The sequence below is a fragment of the Miscanthus floridulus genome, chromosome 1 (assembly GCF_019320115.1).
Source record: "Miscanthus floridulus cultivar M001 chromosome 1, ASM1932011v1, whole genome shotgun sequence".
NCBI classification, from domain to species: Eukaryota; Viridiplantae; Streptophyta; class Magnoliopsida; order Poales; family Poaceae; genus Miscanthus; species Miscanthus floridulus.
The window spans coordinates 113,709,957-113,733,452 of record NC_089580.1 but is presented as its reverse complement, the minus strand read 5'-3'; the positions used below and the strand labels follow the sequence as shown (position 1 = coordinate 113,733,452).

General features: G+C 47.7%; 1 protein-coding gene across 1 annotated transcript in view; it reads left to right on the top strand.

Moving 5' to 3' along the window:
• The window catches only part of LOC136461650 (uncharacterized), a 28,092-nt gene extending 18,359 nt beyond the window's left edge, over positions 1 to 9,733 (top strand). Inside the window, exon 2 of the mRNA XM_066460943.1 lies at positions 9,385 to 9,733. Within this exon, the coding sequence (XP_066317040.1) occupies positions 9,385 to 9,733 (349 nt within the window). The remainder of the gene's footprint in view (positions 1 to 9,384) is intronic.
• The last annotated feature ends 13,763 nt before the right edge of the window (positions 9,734 to 23,496 follow it).

Here is a 23,496-nt window from a genome sequence, read left to right as displayed (position 1 = left end):
AATAAAAGCCAACAACCAATCCAAGCAGTCGACTTTAAAAATTTGTCTTAATGGATAATCCAATAGATGGTACAGATGGCAAACTAGGACATGGCTTCACATCGGCTGATGGATTAGAAGAAGTAGATATTGGTTCGGGAGATAGACTTAGGCCGATGTATGTAAGTGCCAAGTTGGATCCTGAATATAAGCGAGAATTAGTTGATTTGTTAAAAGAATTTAAAGACTATTTTGCTTGGGAGTACTATGAGATGCCTGGTCTAGACCAGCCAATTATCAAACATCGGTTGGCAATCAAACCTGGGTATCGGCTGTTTAAACAGGCTCCAAGGAGATTCAACCTGAACGTGCTTGATGATATCAAAAAGGAGATTGAAAGGTTACTGGAGGCAAAGTTTATCCGACCATGCTGATATGCAGAGTGGATATCAAATGTTGTCCTTGTGTATAAGAAGAATAGAAAATTAAGAGTTTGCATCAATTTTAGGGATCTGAACAAAGCCACACCCATGGATGGTTATCCGATGCTGATAGCTGATATGTTAGTAGATGCAGCAGCCTGGCACAAGGTTATTAGTTTTATGGACGGCAATGTCGGGTATAACTAAATTTTCATGGCTGAGGAAGACATAGCAAAGACCGCTTTCAGGTGCCTCGACGCAATTTGTTTATTCGAGTGGGTTGTGATGACCTTTGGTCTAAAGAATGCCGGTGCAACTTATCAAAGGGCGATGAATTATATTTTTCATAAGTTGATCGGTAGGATTGTTGAAATCTACATCGATGATGTGATGATAAAATCCAAAGGGTACAAAGAGCACCTAGCTGATTTGCGAGAAACTCTGGAATGCACAAGAAAACATGGTCTAAAGATGAATCCTAATAAGTGTGCTTTTGGAGTGTCAGCTGGACAATTCTTGGGATTTATGGTCCACGAGAGAGGAATCAAAGTTGGTCAGAAAAGCGTAAAAGCGATTGATGAGGTAGTTCCCCCAACTACTAAGATAGAGTTGCAATCTCTGCTTGGTAAGATTAATTTCATCAGAAGATTCATTTCAAATTTGTTGGAAAGGATCCTGCCGTTTTCTCCCTTGTTGATGTTGAAAAATGATCAAGAATTCAAGTGGGGTGACATACAACAAAAGGTGTTTGAAGAAATAAAAGAATACATGAAGTGTCCACCTATGTTAGTCCCTCCTCAGCAAGGTAAGCCTTTTAAGTTATACATATTGGTTGATGACAAACAATTGGATCGGTCTTAATGCAAGAGTTTGAAGGAAAAGAGCGAGTTGTTTTCTATCTGAGTAGAAGGCTCCTAGATCTAGAGACAAGATATTCTCCCACCGAAAAGTTATGCTTGTGCTTATATTTCTCTTGCACTAAGTTGTGGCACTATTTATTATCGACCGAACATACGGTTGTTTCCAAGGCTGATGTGATTAAGCACATGTTATAAATGCCAATACTGAATGGGAGAGTGGGAAAGTGGATTCTCGCGTTATCAGAATTTGACTTGAAGTACGAATCGGCTAAAGTAGTCAAAGGACAGATAATGGCCGATTTTGTCACCTAGCATCATAGGCCAAGCATTGATTATGTAGAGCTGATGCCTTGGACGTTATTCTTTGATGGATCATCATGCAAGCAAGGTGGTGGCATTGGTATTGTTATTATTTTACCTCGGGGGGTAAGTTTTGAGTTTGCTCTTCCAACTGAACTAATGATTACCAACAACCAAGCAGAATATGAGGCTATTCTTAAGGGACTTCAACTTCTTCACGAAGTAAAGGCCAAAGCAATTGAAGTATTTGGAGATTCACAGTTAATTATTAATCAGTTAATTGGCCTATATGAGTGCAAAGAAGATACTTTGAAAGGATACTATGATGAGTGCCAAAAGTTGCTCAAGGAATTTCTTCATGTCTCTTTTCAACATATTCCGAGAGCACAAAATCAAGAGGCTAATCATCTAGCTCAAAATGCGTTAGGATACCGAGTGTTTCAAGAAGTTTTGAATAGTGAAACCTCGAATAATGATTGGAGAATTGAAATAGCCAACTACCTTAGAAATCCATCATGGAAAGTTACCAGAAAGCTGATGTATAAATCAACTAAGTATGTTTTGCTAGATGGTCAGCTATATTATAAAATAGTCGATGGGGTGTTGCTCAAATGCCTAAATCAAGAGGAAGCTAAGGTAGTGATGGGCGAGGTGCATGAAGGGATATGTGGAGCTCATCAATCGGCTTATAAGATGAAATGGATTATTCGTAGAACTAGATATTTCTGGCCAACAATACTGGAGGACTATTTTGAATATTACAAGGGGTGCCAGGATTGTCAATGTTTTGGTAATATCCAAAAATCGCCTGCATCGGCCATGAATCCAATAATCAATCCATGGCCATTTCGAGGTTGGGGAATTGATTTAATTGGCTAGATTTTTCTGCCCTCAAGCAAAGGACATAAGTTCATATTGGTAGCAACAGATTACTTCACTAAATGGGTTGATGCAATTCCTTTGAAGACGGTAACCTCGAGGAACATGGTTGATTTTGTCAAGCAGCACATTGTGTATCGTTTTGGGATTCCTCAAACTATAACTACCGATCAGGGGATAATGTTCACATAAGAGGAGTTCGGAGATTTTGCTGCCAGTATGGGAATCAAGCTACTAAATTCTTCTCCTTACTATGCTTGGGCTAATGGCTAGGCAGAAGCATCCAATCAGATTATGATTAAGCTAATCAAGAAGAAGATTGAGGAACAGCCAAGGAAGTGGCATTCAACGCTTAATGAGGCACTATGTGCATATAGGATGGCCTATCATGGATCAATTACAATGTCACCTTATGAACTTGTGTATGGCCATAATGCAGTCCTTCCTTGGGAAGTTCAGACTAGATCGAGGCGTGTTATGTTGCAGAATGATTTGTCAGCCGAAGTCTACAAGAATCTTATGATAGATGACTTAGAGGACTTGAGTTGCCTTCGGCTGCGTGCTATTGAAAATATTGAAGCCAATAGACTAAGGGTTGCAAAGTATTACAATAAAAGAGTCAAGAATAAGCAATTTTCTAAAGAAGATTTGGTCTTGAAAGTAAAATTGCCGATCAGGTCAAAGGACAGCAAGTTCAGCAAATGGTCACCTAATTGGGAAGGACCTTATTGGATCAAACGTTGTGCGCTTGGTAATGCTTATATTTTGGAAACACTGAGAGGAGAAGAAGAATTCGGCCGAGCAATCAATGGGAGATATCTAAAGAAATATTACCCCAGTGTTTGGATTAATGCTTAATAACTGATTTGTTCGGTCGACAGCTCTAATAGCCGATATCAGAGAGGTATCACGTCTAGTGCAAAAATAAACCCAAAAGGGTAAAAGCTGGTATGATGTGTATTGCCTATAGGAGAAAAGCAAACTCGGACGAAGTGATGCGTATAATATGAAGTACGAAATAAAGGAAAATCACTCAAGACGAGGAAATTGTTTGCTAAATATCACCTATTACAAGCTACGGGCCGGAAAACACTTTTCTTACTATATCATCGGCTAGGCTGTTGAAAGCTACAGAGTTGGCGGCGCTAAGGAAATCCTCAACCAAGCGCTCATGATCCCCAGGGTGCGCCGCGTGTGGAAAACCGTGAGGAAGAAGCCAAAGATTCTGGCCAGAGCGGGCTTGTGTAGCAGCCAATGCCGTGGTAGCACCATGACAAATGCCATGAAGAGCCACCTCCCTAACATGGTTCAGGATGTCATGCAAACGAACCACCGTAACGGTGCCCCTAGCATTGACAAATCCCACCGCATGATCCGCAACTGATTGAAGGCTTTCTAGTTGAGCAGACAAATCTAAAAGGATTCAAAGGGGAGATGATCAGAATCCTGAAGATGAAATTGAGAGGAAACAAAGGTTATGATAGATATCTCACCCACGATTCTGGCCTCGGCTTTGGCCAACCTATCCTCCACCGAATCGGCCTCGGGAGGCGATCAGCGTTGAACCATGGACAGAGTCGATTCTATGAGGGAGAGACATTCAGCGAGACCCTGGCCATGTCGATCTATGGAGGCAAGCAGATCATCATTGTTAATCCACCTCCTCAGATAGCAGGGGAGCTGGCGATGAGCTATTGACAAAGAAAACCCTAGAGGCCAAACAGAGTCGGCCCTATGACCCGAGGTAGTGGGCGCATCATGAGTTGCACCCTCTTGATGATGAAGGTGCTGGCGCGATGATGCAGATCCATTAAGGGCCTCCTCAGTAGACCTCTTGCTGTTCTCCATGATCTCAAACCTATGGAAAAGCAGAAACTATACTAAGGATGTAGAAGGTTTGAGACGAAGTGGGTTGTTTTTCGATCCCCAGCCGTGGCCCGTATATATAGCTCGGGAAGGCGAGGAGATAGATTTCACCAGGGGTATGAAATTGAAATCAAATACAGAAATAGACCAACACTCTAGAAATTCAGGGGACAGATAATGAAGAGATAACAGATTTGGACTTATTGCTTCCCCAAATTACAAAATATCATGGGATGAATACAAAGAATTTACATTGACTAGAGATCAACCCACCAAGGCTTCTTTGGATTGAAGGGAGCCCGGGTCCCCACAAGGCCGAAGGTCATTGTGAACCAAGTCACATCGGCCCGTTGATAAAATTATTCTAGGAGAAGGGGAAAGGCCACCCGTCTAACAAATGCCCAGCTGATTTCTCGGTGACTGGGAAACTGTGGGAAAGAAGCCTGTGGCTTTCCCGGTGGGCGTTTGGTGGAACAAACAAGGGGAAGGTGTCCACACATTTTAGCCCTTGTAAACACTAGAATAGCTCTACGAGCATGGAGAGAACACTCAAGTGATATCACAAGAATTCTTCTAGCCACAGTAGCTGATCCTCTTGCTCGACAAGGCGCTAGAATGAGCGACACAATCACCCTATGCACAAGAATTCTTCTAACTGCTCAAGATCTTCATAGCAAAAGAATAGACCATGGAGGGTTTGGTAGAGTCAGAAGCACTCGAGGGGGCAGATGGAAGAGAAACATAGCTGAATTGTTGAGTTGCTCTCGCTAGGGTCGGATAGATATTTTATAGCCGGCCTAGAAAGATGAATCCAAGTGCCCGTGAAACAATGATACTCTCATAAAAGTTTTGAAGCACGGGGTCATGAGCTGACATAGATGGTGACAAACAGTAGACCCCAGATCAAGATTCTCTACCCATGACTACAGACCAATCGGGGATATAGACATGATAATTTTGGAATAAAATTATTTTTATCCCAAAATTGGGGGCATGTGTTTACACCAAAATTTGGAAGAAGAATCGCAGGGACTTGAAAGCTCCCAAGATCATGTCATCAAGGAATCAATCGCATGCAGGTCCGTATTAGCTGATTCGAATGTAATACTAGAATTGGCTTTCTTCAGATAGCGCCAGCAGATAATGACAAATGGTACGATCGACGCCGGGACAAGGCATGTTAGACTCTACAAAAAGGGAAAGATTAGAGTCCAAGTTATATTAAATTAGGAATGTTTTCTCTAGGGCCAAAAATTGTGATGAGTCATGCTTAGATAGGAATCATGCGTAGGTTCTAGGTATAAATATCAAACCCTGGCTATTGTAAAATAGAGACAATCAATCAAATACAAGTCATTTACCTTTTTTTTTGGCTCCGGCCACCCCTTAGGAGTAGGAGTAGAGTAGATCTCGATGAGTTCTTTAGCGAGTACGGCTACATCGATCCGGTCAACCTCCACTGCTTGTCTATAAGTACCGTCATGGCTTACACTTCTATTCGTACGGCTACATCGATCCGGTCGACCTCCACTGCGACTCTAGTATAAGCTAGTTATCGACTCTTGCCTAGTTCAAGTAAGGCTGCATCGATCCGGTCGACCTCCACTGCTCGAACTAGATCAAGGTCAAGTTATTGGCTCTATCTAAGGGTGGCATTCCTTCGGATAGATTCATTAAGTTGCCGATATTGCTTATTGCTTCCATTATTTATTTATTTACAGTAATATCACTTTGCCTGATTGAGATTGATCTAGATTGGCCTTATATCTTGTTTAACCCATCATTTGTTAATCTAAACTTTTCTAATCTGCATCTTAAATGATGAGTTATGTTTTATTGGCCATTTTATGTCAATCTTGGTCGTGCATAGTGTGTGGTTAAGGCATGTTGCGTCTTGAGTAGATCTATTGGCTAGCAAAAACCTTTCCTTGGCCCGTTATCATAGCCTGTGTGATTCTACCTCACACCCCACTGTTAGCACCATGGAGTGGGGATCGTTACTTGGTAGATCCATTCCTGATAAGGCATGACCTCAACTGTGCACTATGCCTGAATCAGCTATTTTAGTCGATATCGAGTGCTTTCATGAACAGTTCGTGTCACGAGATCGTTGAAGTAGGGATAGGTTGAAAGATGTGTTAGCCCTATGATCTTATTATTGTATTATGGCCTGCATGATTCTGCCTCATGCCCCGCTGATATTAGTAATAAGTTAGGGTCATCGAGTCTATTGTTGTTTGTACGACCTGCATGATTCTGCCTCATGCACCACTAGTCATAGCGATAGTTGAGATCTAATATGTTCATTAGATTTATCTTTATTAAATGGTTGAATGATGATGATCTGTTTCTTTTATATAAAAGGGGTTCAGTTACTTGCAGTCATTGGCTTAGCATAAACCAATTATTGTTGACATCTTATTGCCATTGACCAATATTTGTCTAAATAATGATATTCACCCTGAATGATAACTGATTCTTCTTACACAACCCCATGAGCTTTAACTGATTTATTATTATGAATATGCTGGAATCGACTATTTAGTCGATCTCCTTTCATATTGGCTCAGAGATCAAGAAGAGACCAAGTCAGTCCTATTGGAAAATGTGGTACTAGATAGGAAAGTCATCATCAAAGGGAATCTGTCAAAGGAAGGAGAGGCAGAGCTCAAAGAAACTTTAGCTAAGAACAAACATGTCTTCGCTTGGTCAGCCTCTGATTTGAAAGGAGTTAGCAGAGACATCATACAACATTCACTTGATATCAACCCCAAGATGAAGCTAAGAAAGCAGAGACAACGGAAAATGTTAGAAGACAAAATCTTAACTATGAAGAGAAGTCAAGTATTTGTAGTGGCTAGCAAATCTAGTGCTGGTGCCAAAGAAAAATGGCAAGATGAGGATGTGCATAGATTTCACAGACCTAAATAAAGCCTGCAAGAAAGACCCATTTCCACTACCGAGAATAGATACCTCTGTCGATAAGACAGCAGTTTGCAAACGCTTTTCACTACTAGTCTGTTTCTCAGGATATCACCAGACTTGGCTCAACAGAGAAGACGAGGAAAAGACAAGTTTCACTATTCCCATGGAACATATTGTTACGTCGGAATGCCTGAAGGGCTCAAGAATGCAGGTTCAACCTTCGCCAGGATGACCAAGGCAGTTCTCAGCCCATAGCTGCAGAAAAACATCATTGCTTATGTTGATGACATTGTAGTAATGAGCAAAAATGAAGAAGATCATATTGCCAACCTCAAAGAAACCTTCACGAATCTCAGGGCAGCGGGGCTCAAATTAAACCCATAAAAGTGTGTCTTCGGCATTAGCAGAGGAAAGATGTTTTGGTACATCATAGGACCTGAAGGCATAAAGGGCAAACCTAGAAAATACGAAGGCCATAATCTTAATGGTAGAACCATCAACCTAAAAGGACATCCAAAAGCTCACTAGAAGGATAGCAGCATTAACAGGTTTGTCTCAAAGTTAGCAAAGCGTAGCCTCTCATTCTTCAAAGCTCTGAGAGGCGGAGACAAGGTGAAATGGGGACCAGAGTAGTCGAAGGCTTTCCAACAGCTCAAAAGCTATATGGCAAGCAAACTCTTGGTCACAGTACTAGATCCGGAGACACCACTATGGTTGTACGTTGTAGCCTCCAACCATGCAGTCAGCAAGGTACTCATCAAAGAAAAAGAAGAAGAATTGAAGGTTATCTAGCAGCCCGTCTACTACATCTCAGAAGCATTATTAGGAGCAAAGTTGAACTATATAGAGATCAAAAAGATAACATACATTGTTCTGACCGCATCTAGGAAATTGAAACATTACTTCCAAGCGCACGAAATCATAGTGCCATCGTCACAGCCGCTCGGAGACATATTTAGTAACAAAGAGGCCTCCGGAAGAATAGGGAAATGGGTAACAGAATTATCCTAGTTTGATCTCAACTATGTGTCGAGAACAGTGATAAAATCTCAAGCATTAGCAGATTTAATGGCAGATTGGACACCTTCGGTGCATCAAAGTACCTAGCAAAAAGCTCAGATCTGGACAATGTATACCGATGGGGCTTGGGGACATCTAGGAGCAGGAGCCTCTACCATTTTGATAGTACCATTAGGCTTCCACTCAAAGTATGCAGCCAGACTAGAGTTTAAAGCAACAAATAACATTGCAGAGTACGAAAGCCTCATACTAGGACTCAATAAGGCAAATGCACTTGGTGCAAAAACAATACTAGCAAAAATAGATTCATAGGTTGTGGCCGAGCAAGTCAAAAAAGAGTACATGGCATGAGAGCTAGAGCTGGTCAAATATTTGACGATAGTAAGGGCACTAGAGTGAAGGTTCTAGGGATTCACCCTAAAATATGTAGCAAGAGCAGAAAATTCAGAGGCAGATGAGCTAGTGAAGGCAGCAATAAACAATTTGCCCATACCATAAGGAACATTCTACCAAGTACTCAAAGCTCTAGCAACGCAAGTAACTATGAAAGCATTCAAGCAAGTCCTACTCATAGAGTCCAAAGACTGGAGGTAGCTAATCATTGATCAAATAAACATGTGCAACACTGAGAAGATGAGACAAGTATGGCAAGAATGGCTACCAGGGTAAGAAGCTATACACTAGTAGATGGAACCTTGTACAAAAAAGGCATATTCCAACCACTACTCAAGTGCATAACCCAGGGCAAAGGCAAAGAGCTCCTCCGAGATATTCACACCGGAATTTGCGAGTCTCACATAGGCCCAAGGGCATTGTCTACGAAGGCCATTAGGCAAGGTTTATACTGGCCTACCCACATCAAAGATGCAAAGTAAATTGTCAAGACATGTGAAGCATGCCAGAGCACCTCCCCACACCTATCAAAGCCTTCGGCCATAGTACAGCTCATTCCACCCACTTGGTCATTACAAAGATGGGGCATGGACGTTATCAGGCCACTATCACCTTCGTAAGGGGGAACAAATTTGAGTGGTAGCAATCGAGTATTTCACAAGATGGATTGAAGCAAAGCCACTAGCAACTATAACTTTAGAATCAGTAAAAAAGTTTTTCTGGCAAAACATTATCTGCAGATTTGGGGTACCAAGAACACTCACGGTGGATAATGGGAAACAATTCGACTCAGACAAGTTCAAAGAGTTCTGCAAAACCTTAGGCGCCACAATAGCCTTCGCATTAGTTTACCATCTAGAATCAAATGGAGCAGTAGAAAGAGCTAACAAAATTATATTCTCAGCAATCTCGAAGACCTTATTCAACCTACGCAAAGGCAAGTGGGTAGAAGAGCTACCAAAGGTGGTGTGGTCTCACAACACCACAGCATCTAGGACAATAGGCTTTACACCATTCAAGCTCTTGTACCAGGAGGAAGCAATGCTACTCGAGGAGATCAAGCATCAAAACCTATGGGCAATGAAGTAAGCTTTGGCAGTAGATGAAGAATATTCTAAGGAAACAATTGAAGGCACAAGACTGGAAGGAGTAGAAAACATCACCAAATACCAAGAGCAAACCAAGTAGTGAAGAGATAGCCACATAGTCAGAAAGCTCATACAAGACGAAGACCTAGTCCTAAGAAGAAAGCCGAATGCGGCGAATGCAGGAAAACTCCAACCAAAATGGGAAGGTCCATACATCGTGAAGGTCGCCAGAAGACCAGGGTCATTCTACCTAACAGATGGTGAAGGCAGAACAACTACTCACACCTAGAACATTGATAATTTGCATAGGTTTCACATATAGCTGTAAGAGGATGGCCTTCGTAGAACTATTGCCGAAGGTCACCTCAGGTTCTTTTCCTGTAGTTTCCATTTCCTTGCCTTACATTTCATGCAAAGGGCCTATACTTTTTTCCTCACAAGGGGAACTCCGAGCAGAGGTGAGGTTTTTAACAAGGCAGGACCCATGTAAAAACCCTCTAAAATATAAAAAGGAATTCCCCTAGTAAAACTATGGAAAGCAAAGGTCAAAAGTGGCTAGCAACGGAGCCACAACATTCGACAAACAAAGTCATGATAAAAGAGGACCTTCTATCACATACAGCCGAAGGCTATAATGCATAGAACGACCTCCATGGCTAAACATAGACAGCAACCTTGACAAAGCCCTGTCCGTTATTAGACAACAAGGAACAAACAAAACTGGCCAAAAGGCCATAAGCCCGACAAAGACCTGCCTTCGCTGGAGGCATCGGGCAGAAAAATACCTGGTGAAGACCTATTTTTATCAGGCACCAGGTGATAGAAATTAAAGACTTAGGTACAACAGAACTAAAGAACCAAAGATACACCAAGTACAAAGAAAACCATCAATCTAATTATGAAATAAAAGCATATCCAAACAATAAACCTCGACCAACTACCATAATTTATTAAGCAAACAAAGGTAAGACAATAAAATGGGGCGACCCACCACCCCACTAGCCCTAGTCAGTACAACACTATATCACTAGCTCTAAAGGGCACTAGGGGGCTCTAGCATGGCCGAAGGCAACAAGACACTCATCCAGGTGCAAGCGAAGACAACGTTCAAGCATGACTACAACAACTCCGTTGCTTGCTCAAATTGCACTATGGCCTCTGGAGAAGCACCAAGATCGAAGACTAGCACATCTGATGAATGCTCAAATTGAGCCAAAGCCTTTGCAATAGGTGCAAGATCAAACACGAGCACCCCAGCTTTTCCACGCTGACGCGCTAGAACCTCCTTGGCAATAGCCAGATGACAAAGAAGTGGAGGATACAGGAAGAACGGTGGTGTCGGGTTCATAAACCCAAGGTCCCTTGGGGACTGGCTTCCGTGAAGAGGCTCGGCCCAAGCAAACAACACACAACTCATGGGCCGGCCCAAGAGTCTAGAACAACAGGTTGAAAGGGTGGTTCGGTCACCGACCAGAAGGTCTGGCCGAAGAGGAACAGCACCTGCTCGTCAACCACTTCGGCCCACCTCTCCGACCGGAGGGCTCACTTCGGACTCTGGCCACCTCTGGACGGCCTCTCCGATCGGAAGGCCTAGCCCAAGTGCTACTTTTGGCTCTGACCCTACGTCTCCAACCAGGGTTCGTAGGAACTGTGCTCACCGCTCTTCTCCGACTGGCGTGACCAGAGCCGACTGGGGCCATCCGACCGGGGATGCCCGCTCGGAAGGATCCAGGGATGAACGGAGAAAGAATGCTAGGGCGCACAAGTCAAACCACCATACCAGGGACCATACCCTGTACGCCTACAGGAATAGTACTCTATAACTTCCCTGGCACAAACAGTATTGTAGGCGCCGACATTTTCCTCTACAGTATTATAGGCGTCGTTAAACTCCCATACGGTAAGGCCCCCTAAATGCCTCTGGGCATCGATAGTGTTGTGGGCGCTGGGATTTACCGTACCAGGTGAACGTGGTGAAACTCCTCACATGACTAAAGGCATCGACTAGTATTTGTAGGTACCAACATCTACCATTCTTGAAGAAGGCAACGCAACCTCCCACATGCATCTGACATTCTACAGTGACATCAACAATATTGTGGGCGCCTACCAATATCTTATACCCGCCAGCATGGGCAACGAAGCCTAGTAGCATATGTACCCTCACCCTCTCACTTGTAATGCCATCCCCTTTATCTATAAAAGGGGATGCGCTCCCTCTAATGAAGGAGAGGTTTTCTAGAGCCTTTTCTGAGATTCATTATATCCACCAAGTTCACTAGTCCACAACCGTAGAACCATTGGGTTCGGACCTCAAGCACATGCTTGAACACTTAGCTCATAGCGTAGCTCTTGTCACTCTTGGCCCTTCTGACCAGACCTCTTGTACACCCCATCTTTCTCCTTCTCATTTGTAACCCCACTGCAAACTTCGAGCACCTGGGCTTAGGAATAAAGTCTCTGACCAACCCAAACTAGACGTAGGGCATGTTGCCTGAACCAGAATAAATCCTGTGTCATTGAGTGCTAGGCCACCTCCGATCACAATGTACGGCAAAACTACAAATATTTACTAGTTGGTCACTTTCTGCACCGATAGTTGGCACCGTCCATGGGGAAGACGCTATATGTTCAACACTTTTTGGTCATTAGATGGCCCAGTTTTCTGCTAGCCTCGCCATCACAGGCTCGGGCAATACAATTCACTTCGGCTCACTGCAGTTTCCCGCACTCTCACCTGTTGGGATGTGGGCTCCCCCCGTCTTCGAGACATCAAAGGCCTTCCTCTTCGGAAGCCTGGACTTCATCGCCGATCGGCTTGGCATACTACACCTCCGCAAGGAAGCTCATGTCCCAACACCCATCGAAGGGGAGCCCTCCATCGATTCTGGGACGCACGACTTCGACAACGCGGCATCTGTGCTTTTTTCCGAGCAAACTCTCTGCTCAAACCCCATTGTAAGTAATATACATACTGTTATTTACTCTTTATCCACCATCTCCCGCCGATCATCTAGAGGGACCGTACCGCCTGCACCACAAACACCGTATGACCGGTTCCCCTATGTCCTCATGACCTCCGTGGATGCGTATGCTCGGGGGCTCCAAAGGACGCTGGCGTCATCCCCCCTCACATCCGAATTCATGGGAATGGTGAGCTATGCTCTCGCCGCTCTCCGCAAACTCCTAGATGACGAGGGTGAGAGCGATGGCTCTAGCATTGGCAATGTGGCACCTCGCCACCATCCATCGCCGCTGGTGGTTGTGGAATCTACGCAGACTCACACCCCTCCGAACACGCGTGCGGGGGCCCTCATGTCTGCGTGAGCGAACACCGAGGAATTATGACAACGGCGGTTGAACCAGCCACCACCTATGCTAGCGCATTCGATGCAGCACATTGCGCCCCATGCGCATGACCCAGCAGGTGGGGCCTGGGGTCACGCCCGCCAGGTCCAACACAACATCATGAATGAGGGGAATGATCCCCCACAGTTTGCTTGGGCTAGCCAGAACATTGCCTCTGCGGCAATGCTTCTACGTGGCGTTCCTGAGCCCATCGACCCCCAGGAGCAGGAGGTCTACCGAAACCTTTAGGTTCTGGTAGAACCTGCCATCATTCAATAGGTGGAAAGCTTCGCATCGTGACTCTAACATGTTCCCTCTCTCCCCACCGGGGGAATGGGGACGCGCCAGACGGATTGCTCCATTCGCTCGTCGCTACAGCCGCCAGGTGCAGCCCGAGGGGCGGTAGCCACACCACGGTCTGACCTAGCACCTACCCCACATTGGCCATTGGTGCACGAATGGATCGGTTCACACTAGGACGCTCACAGCATCATCAGCAACTGACATCAGGTCCGGCATGATGATGACGCCCGTCGGGAGGTGGTAGGAGCAGACAACACAGATCCACGCCGAACCATCGAGGCGAGCAGTGAAATGCGCCCCAAGCGTGGTCATCGACCAGACGACCGGAGTCCTAGCCCTGAGGGCCTAGGACTATGGGCCTTCGGCCAGCATATCCGGAGAGCACCGTTCCCATAGCATTTCCAACTACCCACCAACATCACCAAATACATCGGGGAGACAAACCCAGGTATTTGGCTCAAAGACTTCTAGCTCACCTACTGGGCCAGAGGAGTGGATGATGACTATGTCATCATTCAGTATCTTCCCATTTGTGTGGGGGAACATGTTTGGGCATGGCTTGAATTCCTCCCGCACAACAGCATCCGCGACTGGGCGGACCTCAAGAGGGTCTTCGTCGGGAATTTCTAAGGGACATATGTCCACCCTAGAAACTCCTGGGACCTTAAGAGCTGCCAGCAGGAGCCCAGCGAGTCCTTAAGGGATTACATCCATAGGTTCTCCCAACAATGCAACTCCCTCCTTGATGTCGTCGATGCAGACATCATCAGCGCGTTCCTCTCTGGGACGAACTACGAGTCCCTAATCCACAAGCTCGTCTGCTTGAAGCCTCGTACCACCCGTGACCTGCTCGATGTCGCCACTAACCACGCCTCTGGTGAGGAAGCGGTCTTCAGCGAAGGCTGGGACAAAGTCAAGGCCAAGCATGCGGACCAAGATGAGGGCCCCTCCACATAGAGGGGCAAGAAGAACAAAAAGGATCGGTGCCGATCAGACAACACCACGATGGTCACCGCGGCTAATCGCACGGGCAAGCAGCCCCAACTGGGGCTGCCTAACCACTTCAACAAACTCATGGACAGTCCATGCACCAACCATGCCTACTCCATAAAACACCTATTCAAGGACTACGAGCTCCTAAAACATTTCCTCCGATAGGCTGGTGGGCCAAAGGAGGGAGATGGCAAAGAGGCGGTAGCCAAGAAAGAGGGCACGGTAGGCAAGGATGGAGACGGCTTCCCCGAACCTGAGGAGTGCATCCTGATCTTTAGTGGGTACGACGCCATCTAGACGAAATGCTAGCACATGGTGCACTACGAGGTGGCATGCGCCGCTGAGATGGTCGTCCCCTCCTTCCTTAGCTGGTCGGAATCTCCGATCACCATCAATTAGAGGGACCATACCTCCCACGTCACAAGACCGGGACGCTACCCACTCATCATCAACCCCATCGTCCGCAAGAAGCACCTCACCAAGGTGCTGAAGGATGGAGGTAGTGGACTCAACATCCTATACATCGACACCCTCGATGCCATGCGCATCACCCTATTGGAGCTTCGCCTGGTGGGCTCCCCTTCCATGGGGTAATCCCGGGAGCACAGTCATACCCACTCGGACAGATCGATCTACCCATCACGTTTGGTGGTCAGACCAACTTCCGCTCGGAGGTCCTCACCTTTGAGGTGGTGGACTTTCTAGGGTCCTACCATGCCATCTTGGGGCGGCCATGCTATGCAAGATTCATGGCAATCCCTAACTACACCTATCTCAAGCTAAAGATGCCAGGACCAAAGCGTCATCACCATGAGTAGCGCCTTCTCGCACGCCTTCATGTGCGACTACGGGCACTATGAGCTCGCCACTATGGTCATCTACTCGTCTGAGCTCTCGTGGCTCAGCGAGTCATCAACCCCAGCAGTCCCAGGCTACAACAAACCGACCACTATGACGGCCTTCTGCCCGCTCAAGGAAGCCAAGGCGGTGGGTATCGACCCCACCGACCCAACCAAAATGGCACGGATCAGGACCCAGCTCCCGGCCAAATAGGAATGCATGCTCGTAACTTCCTGTGTGCCAATCATGATGTCTTCGCATGGCAGCCTTCTGACATGCCGGGCATACCGCGAGAGGTCACCGAGCATGCACTGTGCCTCATCCTGGGCTCGAAGCCCGCCAAGCAGCGCCTACGTCGCTTCAATGATGAGAGACACAGGGCCATAGGTGAGGAGATTGCCAAAGTCCTAGCAGCCGGATTTATTAGAGAGGTATTCCACTCCGACTGGCTTGCCAATCCTGTTCTTGTTAAAAAGAAGACCGGGAAGTGGAGAATGTGCGTTGATTATACTGGCCTCAACAAACCGTGTCCAAAGGATGACTTTCCTTTGCCATGCATAGACCAGATAGTTGACTCCACCTTGGGTTGCGAGATCCTCTCCTTTCTAGATGCCTACTCAGGCTATCACCAGATTGCGATGAAAGAATCCGATCAGCTCGCAACCTCATTCATCACCCCGTATGGTTCATACTGCTACGTGACCATGCCTTTCGGCCTAAAGAACGCTGGCGCCACCTACCAAAGGTGCATGCAGCAATGCTTCACCGACCAAATCGACCCGCTCGATCAGCCTGATCAAGTCGAGTAGCCAAAACCAACGATCATCGTCTACGTTGATGACATTGTGGTCAAAATGGCTCAAGCTCGCAACCTGATCGCAAACTTGGCCGCAACATTCGCGAACCTCCGAAGGTTCAACATCAAGCTGAATCCCAAAAAATGTGTTTTTGGGGTTCCAAAGGGGAAGCTGCTTGGATACATCGTGTCCGAGCACGGTATCGAGGCCAACCCTGAAAAAATCACAGCCATTTCCGACATGGGCCCCATATGCAATGTCAAGGGCATACAAAGGCTCACCGGCTGTCTGGCTGCCCTGAGCCGCTTCATCTCCTAGCTCGGCGAATGGGGGATGTCGCTCTACAAGCTCCTCAAAATGATGGACGCCTTCGTTTGGACTGAGGAAGCCTAGCAGGCTCTAGAAAGCCTCAAAGCATCTCTGATGTCGGCCCAATCCTCATCGGTCCCGAACAGGGAGAACCCCTCCTCCTGTACGTCGCGGCAAGCAACCATGTTGTGAGTGCCGCCCTGGTTGTCGAAAGGGAGGAACTAGGACACCAGCTCAAGGTCCAACGACCCATATACTTCATCAGGGAGGTACTCACCAACCCCAAGGTCTGGTACCCCTAGGAGCAGAAACTCCTATACACCGTGCTAATGGAAACCTGGAAGCTCCTACACTATTTCACCGACCATGAAGTCGCAGTCATCACTTCGTACCCACTCGGGGACATCATCAGCAACCGCGATGCCACGAGACAGATCTCTAAGTGGGCACTCGAACTCATGGGCCATGACATGAGGTACATCCCCCATACTACCATTAAGTCTCAGGACCTCATGGATTTTGTCGCCAAATGGACAGAGGTCTAGCTACCGACCCCGGATGTCACCCACGAGTACTAGACAATGTACATCGACGAGTCCGTAATGGCGCTCGGCTCGGGGGTAGGGGTGCTTCTAATCTCCCCAGACGGGAGTAGGCTCTGCTACACCATCTGCCTCCACTTTTCAGCTTCAAACAACGCCGTGGAATACGAGGCCCTTATCAACGGACAACGCATCACCATTGAGCTCGGTGCTACGCGACTCTACATTCGCGGTGACTTGGAACTAGTCATTGACTAGGTCATGAAGGAGTCCTCCTGCAAAAGCTGCCTCATGATAGCATACTGCTAAGAGGTGCGCAAGCTCGAGGACAAATTCCAGGGGATTGAACTGCATCACGTCCCTCGAAGGGACAACGAGGCCCCTGATTTCCTTGCAAAACTGGCCGCTAGGCGGGATCCATCGCCGAGCGGGGTCTTCATCAATGACGTCCATGAGCCATCTACCTGCATCCTAGAAAGTCTGACCCAGACACCCCTCGATGCCCAGCCGACACTTGGAGGCTCCAATCCTAGTACCTCTATGATGACGTCACCCTAGAACGTCGCCATATTGGCACTCGATCAAACCGACTGGTGAGTGCCGCTACTCGCCTACCTCCTCGAGGAGGTTCTCCTGCTCGAAAGGACTTAAGCCTAACAGATCGCTCGACATGCCAAGACCTTCATCGCGCTCGGTGATGAGCTCTACAAATGGAGTCCATCAGGGGTACTCATGAAGTGTATCCCCACCAACCAAGGAGGGCAGCTCCTCCTCGAGGTCCATGCTGGGATTTGCGGGCATCACGTGGCCCCAAGGTCATTGGTCAGAAAAGCCTTCTGCCAAGGCTTTTACTGGCCTACCGTGCTATGAGATGTGGAGGAGGTCGTCCGCAGGTGTGAAGGATGCCAGTTCTATGCTCAGCAAACCCATTTGCCGGCACAAGAGCTCCAAACCATCCCCATCACCTGGCCATTTGCGGTCTAGGACCTTAACATGGTGGGACCCCTCAAAAGGGCCCAGGCAGTTTCACTCATCTACTCATAGCAGTCGACAAATTCACCAAGTGGATAGAGGCCAAGCCCATCACCAACATCCGCTCGGAGGAGGCAATCAAATTTTTCCTCGACATCATCTACCAGTTCGGTGTTCCTAACTGTATCATCACTGACCACGGGACTAACTTCACTGGAAAAAAAGTTCCTAGACTTCAGCGATGGATATGGCATCAGGATCGACTGGGCTTCTGTCGAACATCCATTAACTAACGGCCAGGTCGAACGTGCCAATGGCATGGTCCTCCAAGGACTTAAGTCATGCATCTTCGACTGACTCAACAAGTACGCCGGGCGATGGGTTGCAGAGGTCCCAGTGATCCTTTGGATTCTAAGAATGACCCCAAACCGATCCACAAGGTTCACACCCTTCTTCCTGGCCTACGGAGCTAAGGAAGTATTGCCCTCCGACCTCGACCACGGCGCCCCAAGAGTGAAGGCTTTTGACCATGACTAAGCCACGGAGGCTCAACAAGACGTAGTCGACCTGCTCGAAGAGGCCCATGAGATGACCATCATCTGCTCCGCTCGCTACCAACAAACCCTCTGCAGGTACCATGAAAGGAAGATCAGAGGGAGGATACTCGAAGTCAGCGATCTCATACTCCGGAGGACCCAATCGACTAAGGAAAAACACAAGCTCTCTCCACCATGGGAAGGGCCCTATATGGTGACCGAAGTAATCCAACCGGGTGCCTACCAACTTGAGGACAACAACGGTAATGTTCTCACCAACACTTGGAACATTGAACAACTATGTCGTTTTTCCCCTAAAATTTAATCTAACCGCTTTTTAGTTAACACATGCTCCTATAAGAGCACCCCAGCCCAAACATTTTTAGCCCAGGTCGCTCGGGGCTCCATAAGGGTATAATATTGAATATTACCCCTCTTTCTTTTTACTATCACATGATAAACAACTTTGTCCCCGAATGATTGCCCTACGTAACTCCATTCTTACTCCCAAGCCAAACGCACCCTGCCACGACCTATGGTTACAAGCGGCCGAGCCCTGTGGGCCATGCCTAGGCTCTTAATAGCTGCAGCCTATGGAACTAATGGGCAGGTGAGAGAGGGAAAAGGATAAAAATGGAAGTTATGCTAGGATAAAAACAAGGAACGGGTATCGTGGTTTTGTCACAAAAGCAGTACAGATGTATTCATTGATACAAAAAATTGTTCACACGGGGACTCACCCACAAACTCAAACTATTACATCTTCTACTACTACAAATACTACTGTGGCTGCTCAATGACATCGCCTGAACGCCAAAGGAGAAACCACAACCACTGGTGCCCCACTCGATTCCGCTCCCTCGACTTCGGCGAGCGCAATGGGTACCTCAAGAGACCTGCTCGGTTCTGCTCCCTCGACTTCGGCAAGTGCAATGGGTACCTCAAGGGCATCGCACCCATAGATGCTTAGCAGAAGAGCATGGAACTCCTGACCTTCTCATGCAGTCGAGGTAGCTCCTAGGTAGGGGTGCTGTTACCAAGGCACGGGGCCCTCCACCAGCACGATCCTGAGCAACTTCCCCTCTGACAAAACTCGCCCAGTGAAGAACCATAGGAGAAAATCCACACACGGCTCCACCCCAAAGATGGCCTCACAGATTAATCCAGCACCGCTCGCGGTAGTCTCTAGTTCAACATCATGCTCTGAATTCACAAAAGGATCTATAAGTCCTCCCCCTCGCTCACCCCCTCTCTCACTTAGGAACCGCCACAGCATACAGGCACTCTCGGTGAGAAAGAAGAAGGAGGAGAGACAATAGTTGGAGAATAGGCAAAGGATTACGATGGAGAGCCCTCTCCCTCCCCCTATTTAAGGAAGAAATGCAGCAGCCAAAGAAGGGCAAAAGATCAGAGCACAAAACTCTCCCCCTTCCCCCATTCAATACGGATGGGAAACAATGGGACACGCCCTGATTGAAGGGCCGCGCACTGACCGATGAAACGACATTGGCTCAGAAGGAATGCCGCCTGGCGAGACAAAATGTGGCTAGGGTATGGCCCACCGCTATTGCACGACCGAGCACGAAAACCGAAGCATCATCACATGCAGGCAGCTCTCTGCATCCCCAGGCGGGACTTAGAAAAACCCAAAATGGGATCTCTACTGGGAGAGACCATCAGGCTTCCCAAGTTGATCAAATGGCCTAGAAAGACACATCGAGAAATAGGTAGGAAGCGAAGGGACGCCCCATATAGGCCATTCTGACTCCATCACGAACGACGAGCACGGGTCCCGATCAGACGTTTCCTACTAGAGCTCTCTAGAACCCTGTCACTCGAGTCATCAAGGTAAAAACTACAAACCCCCTCTATTCCCTTATAATCATTTCATACATTCATACGTGCATTCATTCCATACGCCCATGCCTCCTGGACAATTCAGGCCCTGAACCGCCCGAGGGCTCGGGAACTAAGCATCGCACATGCAGCGAAATGCATCACAACGCTCTGTGTTGCATCATGAAGCGGCGGTCGCCTCATTCGACATGAGCGACCAACAGAGCTAGGGGAGAAAATCGCAGATGAGCCCCATGCGGCCCTCGCCCGGTCTGGCAGACCGGGTCATCTCAACCTTCTCATTTGATCCTAAACCTCTTGCCAAGCCCACAGAATATCCATCAGGGGGAGGCCGTTAGGCCACCCAGGTCGGTCTCCAGAACGACCTAGGCATCTGCTGGATTGTAGATAAGGAGAAGTGGAATGTCACAAGAGGGCTATGCTAACCCCGTCACGAATGATGAATCCAGATTCCCTCGATCATACCCATTAGCAAACTCACTGAGCACGTCACTCGAGCCTGACCGATCAGGGCAAGCGACAAAACTTAGCCCCTCTGGTTGTGAGAAACCGAAGATGGGGTAACGCACATAACTCACACCGACCCCTACTAAAGCCCAATGAGGCTCGGGGGCTCAAGACACAAAAAGCCTGGGTCTACGACCCTGAACTCGCCCCTTCCAACTACGCTCCAAAAACCTGGGTTTGCAACCCTGATCTCGCCCCATCCAGCTACGCTCCGACTGCGCTCCAAGCACCTAGGTCTGTGACCCTGATCTCGGCCCGTGACTCCGACTCACCCGATCCCATGGCACGCATTGACGCTAGGCTCAGCGAGCTCTATTTCATCTAAAACCCTTGACTGACTCCCTTGCTCGATCCCATGGTGAGCATCGACGCTAGGATCAGTGAGCTCTATCTCATCCAAACTAACTTCCTCGCCTGATCCACGGCATGCATCGACGCTAGGATCAGTAAGTTCTATCTCAAATCCAATCCCCGCACCTAAACCGCCTCGGCTGCACAATGACACCTTGGTTGACAAAACTCCGTCCCAACTAAAAACATGCACACACGCCCGCTACCGAACAACCCCAGATGGTTCTACCTGAACCGTCCGAGGGCTCAGGGGCTACACCCGTGGGTGCGCTCACTCGCACCCACCATCAAAAATAAAAATCCCCTAGACGATTCTGCCCGAATCAACCGAGGGCTCAGGAGCTCCTATCGGGTTCATAAACTCAGGGTCCCTCGAGGACCGGCTTACGTGTTGAGGCTCGGCCCAAGTAGACAGCACACAACTCATGGGCCGGCCTAAGAGTCTAGAACAATAGGCCGAAAGGGTGGTCCAGTCACCGATCAGAAGGTCTGGCCGAAGAGGAACAGCGCCTGCTCGTTGACCACTTCGGCCCACCTCTCTGACTAGAGCGCTCGATTTGGACAACGGTCGCCTCCGGATGGCCTCTCCGATAGGAAGGCCTGGCCCAAGCGCTACTTCCAGCTCTGACCCCACATCTCTGACCGGGGTTTGTAGGAACCCTGCTCACCTCTCTGCTCCGACTGGCGCAATTAGAGCCGACTAGGGCCATCCGACCGGGGATGCCCGCTTAGAAGGAACCAGGGATGAATGGAGAAAGCAAGCCAGGGCGCACAAGTCAAACCACGATACTAGGGACCATACCCTGTACGCCTGTAGGAATAGTACTCTGCAACTGCCCTGATACAAACAGTATTGTAGGCGCCGACATTTTCCTCTACAGTATTGTAGGCACCGTTAAACTCCCATATGGTAAGGCCCCCACGTGCCTCTGGGCATCGATAGTGTTGTGGGCGCTAGGATTTATCATACCAGGTGAACGTGGTCAAACTCCTCACATGCCTCAAGGCATCGAACAGTATTTGCAGGTGCCGACATCTACCATTCCTGAAGAAGGCAACGCAACCTCCCACATGCATCTGACATTCTAAGTGACATCAACAATATTGTGGGCACCTACCATTATCTTGTACCCGCCGGCATGGGCAATGAAGCCTAGTAGCATACGTACCCTCACCCTCACACTTGTAAAGCCATCCCCTTTATCTATAAAAGGGGATGCGCTCCCTCCAACGAAGGAGAGCTTTTCTAGAGCTTTTTCTGAGATTCATTAGATCCACCAAGTTCACTAGTCCACAACCGTAGAACCACCGGGTTCGGACCTCAAGCACATGCTTGAACACTTAGCTCATAGCATAGCTCCTGTCACTCTCGGCCCTTCCGACCAGAGCCAACCGGACCTCTTGTACACCCCATCTTTCCCCTTCTCGTTTGTAACCCCACTGCAAACTTTGAGCACCTGGGCTCAGGAATAAAGTCACTGACCGACCCAAACTGGACATAGGGCATGTTGCCTGAACTAGTATAAATCTTGTGTCATTAAGTGCTAGGCCACCTCCGATCACAACGTACGACAAAGCTACAAATATTTACTAGTTGGTCACTTTCTGCACCGACAGGCGGTGAAGGCTCCCGGGCATGGTCCAAGGCACAGGCTCAAGAGACAAGGGTGGAGACGGAGACGACTCAGGCAAAGGCTAGGTGATATCTATCAATCCAAGGAGGATTTGCACAACACCATGGTCCTGGGCCAGAGATGGGCGCCCTAGGCCTACGACTAAGGCCCAAGAAGCAGAGGTGGTGCCAAAAGAGAAGGCCTAAATTAACCCTTGCAACTCGTATCAATGCAGGAATATTCTAGGAATGTACATTAGCTACCGTAGGACAAAAATGTAAATGAGACTGGTAGCAAAGGGTAACCTATAAAAGGAGGGGGTAACCCCTGTGTAAGAGGAGGTTGGTGAATTCATTTATGAAACTCTATTTGTGACTGGACCCACTTTTTCTCTAACCTTCATCTGGAGCCTCTGCCCAGGCGAATATCCCCGTCATCACACCCTACTAGGAACCAATTTCCCAACAGCTGCACCTCACTCTGCTCACTACTACGGCGTTCTCCCACAATGTCTATTGACGGTAGTTAACAACCATTATAAACCATCAATAAAACATGTATATGGGCATAATTGTGATCACCAGAAAAGGTCTAGGGGTTTAAACTAACAAATTCCAAAAGTTTTGGTGAATCTGTATTTTCTACAAGGTTTATCTAGAAAATGGTTAAGGCGGACCTACATGTTAGAATTAATCATGCTTATCCACCGTGAAACAGGCACTAGAAGGTTCTAGAGTACTCCAGAGGACACCACACCGAAGCAGGAGCCGAGGGGCTGCCAGGTGGGCCGCCCGGC